Here is an 11,107-nt window from a genome sequence, read left to right as displayed (position 1 = left end):
TTATATGGCCATATTTGAACTACAACCATTTGATAAATTCACTTAAAATTCCAACCAAAATTTGGAGATGGCATGTGATGTTTTTAAATCACTTCTGTGCAAAAACATCTTTATTTTATGAAATATTTTGAGCTCTACACCCATTTTTCTTCTCTGGTCCAGTGGGCAATTTTGCACTACAACCCATTTAAATAATTCTTTCTAGCCTCCACAAAAATTATGGGATGATGGTAATAGCCTATGATTCAACTTTATGCAAAAACCTAGTGCTGTTCTTTGAAAAGTTTGAGTGAATCAACCTCATCTTCATTCTGGACCAACTGGATGGTTTGTACAGCAACCATATTTTTGCTTGCTCTTTAACCTTTGATTCTTTCTCCTACTTGTAGTCCTCCATATTAAACCCTTAAGTCCAGGAGCATGCACCCTTTGGATCATTTTTGGTTCATGAAATAATGTCATTTATTTCCTGTCCAGAATTGAAATTCTGCTAAACTTGCACTAACAAGTTTCTACTTTTGGCAAACTAACCTCACCACCCTCTTGTACATCTAAAGAGACCCCAACCTGGAAGTTTTGGCTACCCCAAGAGATGCCTAGGTGCATGTGGCATTCTATCGAGCACCCTGTAGGCATGACCAGTTTTGACATGAGTTTTGGCATTGCACTGTGAGCTTGCACCTCTGATCAAACTAGCATGTCCACCAGACTCCCAGTTGCTCCTAACCTCGATCTGGTAAACCCCAACCTCACCTGCGACCTGTAGCATGCCGCGGCATTGTGTCGAGCATCTCCCGTGCGTGCACTGGACGCGCCCAGAGCGCGCGTATTGCACGATGCCGCGCTCGAGCCGACACGCTGGCCCCCCTGGCTTTGGCCCACACGGCAGCACCTCGCCACGCACTCCCCGCCTCGCAGCATCGCGCCAAGCCACCCTGGCACGCTACAGCGCCGCCGCCAGGGCATTCTTGGCGGCACACCGGCGTCCGCAGTGGCTCCAGCCATGGGCAGCGCCGCCCAAGCCCCTCCCGCTCGCCACCTGGCCCCTGGAGCAGCGCGAGCTCATCCGCAGCCATGTCCACTAGCGCTCGTCGCCGCCACGATGCCCTGCAGCTACAGAAAGACGGTCGCCGATGAGCTCATCCGCGGCCGCCGCTGAACCGCCTCAACTCGCCTATATAAGGAGGCCCGGGCTCATCTCCGCACGCAGGCAGTCCCAAGCCACCTCCCGAGGACCCCCTTTGGCAGCCAATCGACCCGGGGAGGCCTCCTTCCTCATCTCCGGTGACTGCAGCCGCCGCCACTGCCCAGGCCCTGCCGGTGCCTCCAGAGCCTCCCCCTCTCCGTTCTCTTCGCCAGAAACCTCCTCATCCTCCCGTGAACCCTTCCCCCTACTCGATTTTGATCGGGAACCACCGCCGCCTCAAAACCACTTTACCACCGAAGCTTCCCTCCGCCGCGGAGCTCGCCGCCGGCGATTTCCTCCACCTCCGACGACCCTACGACTACCGGAGTGACCACCTCGGCCCCCTGAATCCGCTGGTGGCCTCAGCTTTCCGAACGGAGCCACCGTTCGCCGGCGATGATCGCCGGAGCCCCGCTCCACTCGGGCAGAGGAGGGAGACGACGCGGGCGACTGGTCAAACCTGACCAGTGGGCCAGGCGGGCCCACCGTCAGAGACCCAGCGCCGGTCCACGTGGTTAAGTGGAGCCGTAAAGGGCGCAAATACGTTTTCTCTGCACCGAAAGCGTAATCTCGTTTGAAACGTTTTCCTTTTCCTGATTTTATTAAAAACAGATTTTGACCACAGCTTTGATTGTCTATAACTTTTTAAATATAACTCCAAATGAGTTGATTCTTTTTCCTACCTTCCTCAAATTTGGTCTAGTTTATTTTAAGATTTATTTGAAAATTTTCCAAACAACTTTTTTGTACTGTTTTTGAAATGTGTGTTAATTCAAATATATTTTAAATAGGACTTTTGGAGAGAGAGAAGAAACTTTCAAAAGTTTTGGAGAGCACCTCACCCCTCCACAACTTAAAGGCAAGCATTCTGAACCCTGGCATAATGTTTTTGGTGTGTTATTTGACACATTTATAACACCACCTTACTTCGAAGGACTTGTTATTTCATGTGACATGATCATTTGCATGGAAGCATATTAGTGATTTCCTCGCTGTTGGAAATGAATATAATTGTGATGGTAATCATCCTCATGTGCCTTGCATGCATGCCGAAAAGGAATCCGGGAAAGCCTCGGCCTTGGGTAGGCGTGAGCTTGTCGCCGGTCCCCGTCGGGACGGTTATGTCCGGTATGGCATGGTAAGGTATATTGAGTGGTGTTTTTGTTGATTGAAATATATTTGTTTACATGTCATGCAGGGAACTTATAAACCTCCTGATTCGACCGTAGACCGAGTCTTGTTTTCTGTAACCCCCATACTTGCTATGTACTACCACTTGTCCCTGCCGCAGGTAGGGTATGGTTCAGTAAGTCGTCAACCCCTTTCAAGCACACACCGTACAGAGAGGCCATGGTGGAAGATATCGGTTGTAGCCGGTAGGCATGCCACCTGGTCCGGGGGCATGGGTGTTTCCGGTTGGGACCGAGAGGGGAGGCCACCCCTTAGAGCGCGCGATATAAATTTGATCCCATGCTACGCGAGGTTGTAGCCTCCCCACTTAGAGTTTTGCTTAACAAGTGTCGTGGGTGATCCCAGACACCGATGAGTTAAGCTGGTGTGTGCAAGTTAGGCGTGTTTTCAACTAAAAGGCCGTAGACGGAATTAGTCCCGATGGACTAAAGGAATCCGTTACTCGTGGGTAAAGAGTACACCCTCTGCAGAGAATAAAACCTATTCGAATAGCCGTGTCCATGGTTAAGGATTACAGTCTGGGATGGGTCAAGTGTTGGTCTTAGTGTCGGTCTTCGGAGGAGAAATTGTTAAACCAGAACTTGGACCGTGACTTGTGACTTGTGAAGATTATGATTATTATCTTGTAATGGACTAACCCGTTGCATTAATTATATTATTGAGTATCCCTGGGACGGTTCTACCTCCTGGATATTCATTGTGATTATTTATCTTGTAAGCCCTTTATGTGGTGTCGCTCAGATGTCCGACTGTGGCATTTCTTTTAAAGCCCTTTATGTGGTGTCGCTCAGACGCCCGACTGTGTCATTTCTTTTAAAGCCCTTTATGTGGTGTCGCTCAGACGCCCGACTGTGGCATTTGTTTTAAAGCCCTTTATGTGGTGTCGCTCAGACGCCCGACTGTGGCATTTCTTTTAAAGCCCTTTATGTGGTGTCGCTCAGACGCCCGACTGTGGCATTTCTTTTAAAGCCCTTTATGTGGTGTCGCTCAGACGCCTGACTGTGGCATTTTTATTCCCACTCTATTACCGCTTATTCACGTTGCATGATAATAACCTACTTGCATGCATAAAAGATATTTTATTTATGACTGACGATGTTGATCATGGAAATTTTTTTCAGTTGCATGATTATCAATTATTATACCTGTGTTCTTAATGTTTGCGAGTACATTCAAAGTACTCACTGGCTTGTCCCTGGCTATTGTCTTGGCCAGATTTCTGCATGGAGAGGAGCGTTGCGGTGACAGCCCCGGAAACTAAGCAACGGTGATAGCAGCCTCGCGAAGATAGGAGTTAACCTGGTCAGCTGTTCCCGTGGGAAATGGAGTCCCATAGTCACTGATGTCTCACAAACCGCTTCCGCCATCGACCACTAGAAACCCAATTGTTTGTACTCACCGGCCAGAATGGTCTTGTACTACATATGTTGTATTTTGCTTGGAATTTCTGTATCAAGTGGAGCTTCATCAGCTAACAGTAATCCTGGGGCTGATGAGCACGACGGTCTTTTCTGGAAATTTATGTCCGGAAAACCGGTCGTGACACTACACCAATTAGTGGGGAAGCTAATGATAATGATCGTGAAACTTCAGAACAAGATACTACTGAACCTCGTAGATCAACCAGAGTAAGATCCGCGCCAGAGTGGTACGGTAATCCTGTTCTGGAAGTCATGCTACTAGATCATGATGAACCTACGAACTATGAAGAAGCGATGGTGAGCCCAGATTCCGCAAAATGGCTTGAAGCCATGAAATCTGAGATGGGATCCATGTATGAGAACAAAGTATGGACTTTGGTTGACTTGCCCAATGATCGGCAAGCAATTGAGAATAAATGGATCTTCAAGAAGAAGACTGACGCTGACGGTAATGTTACTGTCTACAAAGCTCGACTTGTCGCAAAAGGTTTTCGGCAAGTTCAAGGGATTGACTATAATGAGACCTTCTCACCCGTAGCGATGCTTAAGTCTGTCCGAATCATGTTAGCAATTGCCACATTTTATGATTATGAAATTTGGCAAATGGATGTCAAAACTGCATTCCTGAATGGATTTCTGCAAGAAGAGTTGTATATGATGCAGCCGGAAGGTTTTGTCGATCCAAAGGGAGCTAACAAAGTGTGCAAGCTCCAGCGATCCATTTATGGACTGGTGCAAGCCTCTCGGAGTTGGAATAAACGCTTTGATAGTGTGATCAAAACATTTGGTTTTGTACAGACTTTTGGAGAAGCCTGTATTTACAAGAAAGTGAGTGGGAGCTCTGTAGCATTTCTGATATTATATGTAGATGACATATTGCTAATCGAAAATGATATAGAATTTCTGGATAGCATAAAAGGATACTTGAATAAGATTTTTTCAATGAAAGTCCTCGGTGAAGCTGCTTACATATTGGGCATTAAGATCTATAGAGATAGATCAAGACGCTTAATTGGACTTTCACAAAGCACATACCTTGACAAAGTTTTGAAGAAGTTCAAAATGGATCAAGCAAAGAAAGGATTCTTGCCTGTGTTACAAGGTGTGAAATTGAGTAAGACTCAATCCCCAACCAATGCAGAAGATAGAGAGAAAATGAAAGATGTTCCCTATGCTTTAGCCATAGGCTCTATCATGTATGCAATGCTGTGTACCAGACCTGATGTGTGTCTTGCTATAAGTCTAGCAGGGAGGTACCAAAGTAATCTAGGAGTGGATCACTGGACAGCGGTCAAGAACATCCTGAAATACCTGAAAAGGACTAAGGATATGTTTCTCATATATGGAGGTGACAAAGAGCTCATCGTAAATGGTTGCGTTGATGCAAGCTTTGACACTGATCCGGAAGATTCTAAATCGCAAACCGGATACGTGTTTACATTAAACGGTGGAGCTGTCAGTTGGTGCAGTTCTAAACAAGGCGTTGTGGCGGGATCTACATGTGAAGCAGAGTACATAGCTGCTTCGGAAGCAGCAAACGAAGGAGTCTGGATGAAGGAGTTCATATCCGATCTAGGTGTCATACCTAGTGCATCGGGTCCAATGAAAATCTTTTGTGACAATACTGGTGCAATTGCCTTGGCAAAGGAATCCAAATTTCACAAGAGAACCAAGCACATCAAGAGACGCTTCAATTCCATCTGGGATCTAGTCCAGGTGGGAGACATAGAGATTTGCAAGATACATACGGATCTGAACTTAGCAGACCCGTTGACTAAGCCTCTTCCACGAGCAAAACATGATCAGCATCAAAGCTCCATGGGTGTTAGAATCATTACTGTGTAATCTAGATTATTGACTCTAGTGCAAGTGGGAGACTGAAGGAAATATGCCCTAGAGGCAATAATAATGTTATTATTTTATTTCCTTATATCATGATAAATGTTTATTATTCATGCTAGAATTGTATTATCCGGAAACATAATACTTGTGTGAATACATAGACAAACCAAAACGTCACTAGTATGCCTCTACTTGACTAGCTCGTTAATCAAAGATAGGTTATGTTTCCTAACCATAGACATGTGTTGTCATTTGATTAATGGGATCACATCATTAGGAGAATGATGTGATTGACATGACCCATTCCATTAGCTTAGCACCCGATCGTTTAGTATGTTGCTATTGCTTTTATTTCCTTATATCATGATAAATGTTTATTATTCATGCTAGAATTGTATTAACCTGAAACATAATACATGTGTGAATACATAGACAAACAGAGTGTCACTAGTATGCCTCTACTTGACTAGCTCGTTAATCAAAGATGGTTATGTTTCCTAACCATGGACAAAGAGTTGTTATTTGATTAACGGGATCACATCATTAGGTGAATGATCTGATTGACATGACCCATTCCATTAGCTTAGCACCCGATCGTTTAGTATGTTGCTATTGCTTTCTTCATGACTTATACACGTTCCTATGACTATGAGATTATGCAACTCCCGTTTGCCAGAGGAACACTTTGTGTGCTACCAAACGTCACAACGTAACTGGGTGATTATAAAGGTGCTCTACAGGTGTCTCCAAAGGTACATGTTGGGTTGGCGTATTTCGAGATTTGGATTTGTCACTCTGATTGTCGGAGAGGTATCTCATGTTTATTATTCATGCTAGAATTGTATTATCCGGAAACATAATACTTGTGTGAATACATAGACAAACCAAAACGTCACTAGTATGCCTCTACTTGACTAGCTCGTTAATCAAAGATAGGTTATGTTTCCTAACCATAGACATGTGTTGTCATTTGATTAATGGGATCACATCATTAGGAGAATGATGTGATTGACATGACCCATTCCATTAGCTTAGCACCCGATCGTTTAGTATGTTGCTATTGCTTTTTTCATGACTTATACATGTTCCTATGACTATGAGATTATGCAACTCCCGTTTACCGGAGAAACACTTTGTGTGCTACCAAACGTCACAACGTAACTGGGTGATTATAAAGGAGCTCTACAGGTGTCTCCAAAGGTACATGTTGGGTTGGCGTATTTCGAGATTAGGATTTGTCACTCCGATTGTCGGAGAGGTATCTCTGGGCCCTCTCGGTAATACACATCACATAAGCCTTGCAAGCATTACAACTAATGAGTTAGTTGCAAGATGATGTATTACGAAACGAGTAAAGAGACTTGCCGGTAACGAGATTGAACTAGGTATTGAGATACCGACGATCGAATCTCGGGCAAGTAACATACCGATGACAAAGGGAACAACGTATGTTGTTATGCGGTCTGACCGATAAAGATCTTCGTAGAATATGTGGGAGCCAATATGAGCATCTAGGTTCCTCTATTGGTTATTGATCGGAGACGTGTCTCGGTCATGTCTACATTGTTCTCGAACCTGTAGGGTCCGCACGCTTAAGGTTTTGATGACAGTTATATTATGAGTTTATGCATTTTGATGTACCGAAGTTTGTTCGGAGTCCCGGATGTGATCACGGACATGACGAGGAGTCTCGAAATGGTCGAGACATAAAGATTGATATATTGGAAGCCTATATTTGGATATCGGAAGTGTTCTGGGTAAAATCGGGATTTTACCGGAGTATCGGGAGGTTACCGGAACCCCCCGGGAGGTATATGGGCCTTAGTGGGCTTTAGTGGAAGAGAGGAGAGGTGGCCAGGGCTGGGCCGCGCGCCCCTCCCCCTAGTCCGAATAGGACAAGGAGAGGGGGGCGGCGCCCCCCCTTCCTTCTCTCTCTCCTCTTTCCCCCCTCCCGAATCCTATTCCAACTAGGAAATGGGGGGAATCCTACTCCCGGTGGGAGTAGGACTCCTTCTGGCGCGCCCTCCTCCCTGGCCGGCCGCACCCCCCCCCCTTGATCCTTTATATACGGGGGCAGGGGGCACCCCTAGACACACAAGTTGATCCACGTGATCATATTCTTAGCCGTGTGCGGTGCCCCCTTCCACCATAATCCTCGATAATATTGTAGCGGTGCTTAGGAGAAGCCCTGCGACGGTAGTACATCAAGATCGTCACCACGCCGTCGTGCTGACGGAACTCTTCCCCGACACTTTGCTGGATCGGAGTCCGGGGATCGTCATCGAGCTGAACGTGTACTAGAACTCGGAGGTGCCGTAGTTTCGGTGCTTGATCGGTCGAGACGTGAAGACGTACGACTACATCAACCGCGTTGTGCTAATGCTTCCGCTGTCGATCTACAAGGGTACGTAGATCACACTCTCCCCTCCCGTTGCTATGCATCACCATGATTTTGCGTGTGCGTAGGAAATTTTTTTGAAATTACTACGTTCCCCAACACTTACTACAAAGCATATTTCAGAACGACTTGAACTAAACTGCAAGGTAAATGACTCTCAACACATGTTTAAGAAGATCCGTTGGACAATACAGGAAACACTCTACGATCTTAAAGGAGAAGTCAATGCAGAAGCAGATCCATGCCGCCAGCAGAAGAACCAAAGCGCAGATCAGTAGTGCAGATACTTTGGCAAAAAGGTGAAAACATCCAGGCACTTTGATCACAACGTCCCCGATGGAGTTCACTTCATTAGCATGCGCATACCCCTGAGAAGCATCCTATCTTCTTCATTAAGCTCGTCCTCGTACACACCATCAAGGTAGCGGGAAGGATCACAGTAGTCATCGTAATCTTCCGAGTCAAGCTCATAGTCAGAACCAAATCCCGTATAATCAGCCGAAAAGGACCCTGAATCCGCCCAGATAGGCTCCTGCACCTCGAAGTCATAATCATCAGTTGAGTCATTGGGAAGCCTCACTGGGCTTATCCTAGCACACTTTGAGCGCGGCGCGCCATCCATGTCAATGTTGAAGCAATAACGAATGTCAAGGGACTCCAGGTGGCGGTAATTGTCCAGGATAGCTGCCAGTCCTTTATTGGTGAGGCAATTGCCAAACAGCTGCAAAGACCGCAACTCGTGCATAGTTGCAATCCCCAGGGCTTCGTCGTCCTTGTCATACCCACTGGCTTCAAAATCGTAGAACACGTCCTTACTCAGTCTGAAGCGCTTCAGTTGTGGGCATGCCCTGCCAACAACCCCAAACACGCCACTCTCACCCACATTTGCAAACAAAGAAAGCTCAAGCTCCTCAAGCAAAGGGAACTTCACTATCGCCTCTTCAAGTCCTTCAACATCAAAATTATAGCAAGAAATGAGGCGAAGACTCTTGAGAGATGGTGCCCTGCAAATATAGCACTTGGATCCCAGTAACCAATAAATATGCCATGCATATAGAAGACATAAGCACACTGTATAAAACAGGTAGCTAGAGCAAATGTTTTGACAGACTTGCGTAGCACAAATAGAACATCTCATAAATTCAGATAACTGCATAGGAATACATCATAGGACATAGGTACAGACATAAAAAGCAGTTGAGCGAGAATTTACTTAATGATTAGTGGTTGGATTTGACAGAAATTTCAGGGATGCTAACTTGTTGATGCCTGCAATTGAAGGTTGCAAATTCTGCACTCTAGCATATGAAATCAATTGAGTTCGTTCTGTTGAACGATTAACATAATTCAAATCACTGCCAATTCGACCATTTCACCAGCAAATGCTCAGATGCCCAAAAACGCTAACTCCCAACTGTACTTTGTTTCAAACTAAACCTAAGAATACTTCCCCGTTGTATCAAGAAACCAATATATGAAGAACACGGCTGAGATCGTCATTGCCAGAGGAATGCATAGGCTGACGACAAGACATCAATATTTGGTTGGACAGAAACTCTGCATTCATTTTGAATGGGGTGGGCACAGAGGAATAGATGCATGTGCATGTCGTAGGGCATATAATTTACCCGTGTGAAGATAAGTAGATCATCGATTATCTGAGGGTGGCTAAATGTTGTGATAAAAAAAATCAGCAGAGTAAAACTTGAGGCAATGTCATAATCATCCGTTTATTGGAAAGTTCCCATGGTTTAACCATACATCCACATGTTCTTCTATTTGTAAGTCACCCATCCCTTCTTACTTGCCAATTAAGTAACACCAAATTTTAAAAAGCTGCAGAGAAAATGAAGGCAATATGGTGTACTGAGCAATGCATAATGGCAAGTTTTCCTCTAGCGCACTTTGTCTTGCGAAACAAAGATAAGAAAGCTTACAGTCTTCATTGAAATATATACAAATTCAAGAAAATAACTTATGTTATAAGTCTAAACATTGGTTAGCTTCAAACTTCTGTTGTCTCTGTTCTCTGGGCTGGTTTATGTGGTGGTTAGTGTGTCAGGCGGCTGACATTGTAATGCTATGATTTCACTAATACTAGAAATTTGGGGGAACCCTGTTTAAAGAAGTCTAAAAACATGATAAAGTGTAATACGAAAGAGGATCTATAAGCATCAAATCAGGACATAATTTCTAGTTGCCTCCCATGCGACCACCTTGTGTGCGGCTGTATCTTCAACAACCAAGAACCGAACGAAAGCCCCTAAAATTTGGGGGTTTGAGGGTTTGTGTGCGTGCGTGCGTGCGTGTGTGCGTGTGTGTGTTTGTGTGGGTTTGGCGCCGCGCCAAGAGTAGCACACCTGGCCGGGTCCCATCAGGATGTCGACGTGGTCGAGCTTGTGGAGGATGGCCGAGATCGCGTCCAGCGGCAGCTCCGCCCAGTTCCTCGTCTCCTCCGCCGGCACCGGCGCCGTAGGCGGATGGAGGCCGCGTCTTCCGTCGCACTCGCCTGGACGAGGAGGAAGAGGGCATCGCGCTGGGCGGCTGGAGAGGGTTAGGGTTCGGGGGAGGAAGGCGCGGGAATGGTGGACAGTTTTTTTCTAGGGGGAGAACGATGGACAGTTTTTGGGAGGAGCGATGCCGAACGGAGAAGAAACCCGGGCAATAGAAAGGTGCGAGGCTCGTGGGCCTACGGGCCCAATAGGAGCCTCGAGAGCATTTTCACGATCAGGAAAGCGCGGCCTCTTTTCCCCTGAAACAGAAAAAACAAACTAAAGCGTGGCCTCTTTTCTGGAAATCTTCCCAGGTTGCGACGAATGGCGCGCTGCATGTGCGCCACTTATCGTAACCAGGGAGTTTTTCTTTTTTTTCGTAGATTCGTTTATTCAAAACATTTTATCTCTCAAATTGTGCGTCCAAATCTCGAACCGTTTCATCGTTGAATTCCTCGTGTCGAGATTTTCAAAACTAGATTCCATGTTGATAGGTTTTGACGAACTTTTTTTTCAAAAAAAATTCAGACGTAAAAACCGAACCAGGAGCACGAGTTTTTCCCGTTTCCGAAAGAGT

The 11,107-nt window shown here is 45.7% G+C and overlaps 1 protein-coding gene across 1 annotated transcript; it reads right to left on the bottom strand.

The window, feature by feature from the left end:
• Nucleotides 1-8,167: 8,167 nt before the first annotated feature.
• Nucleotides 8,168-10,655, bottom strand: LOC125548942 (putative F-box/LRR-repeat protein 23). Its single transcript, XM_048712457.1, has 2 exons — nucleotides 10,399-10,655; nucleotides 8,168-8,986 (listed from the first exon to the last, which is right to left on the bottom strand). Exons 1-2 carry the CDS (start codon nucleotides 10,568-10,570, stop codon nucleotides 8,382-8,384), a joined length of 777 nt encoding a protein of 258 aa, XP_048568414.1. The 5' UTR covers nucleotides 10,571-10,655; the 3' UTR covers nucleotides 8,168-8,381.
• Nucleotides 10,656-11,107: the final 452 nt, after the last annotated feature.

This window comes from Triticum urartu, chromosome 3 (genome assembly GCF_003073215.2).
Source record: "Triticum urartu cultivar G1812 chromosome 3, Tu2.1, whole genome shotgun sequence".
NCBI classification, from domain to species: Eukaryota; Viridiplantae; Streptophyta; class Magnoliopsida; order Poales; family Poaceae; genus Triticum; species Triticum urartu.
This window is presented reverse-complemented; position numbering and strand designations above follow the sequence as displayed.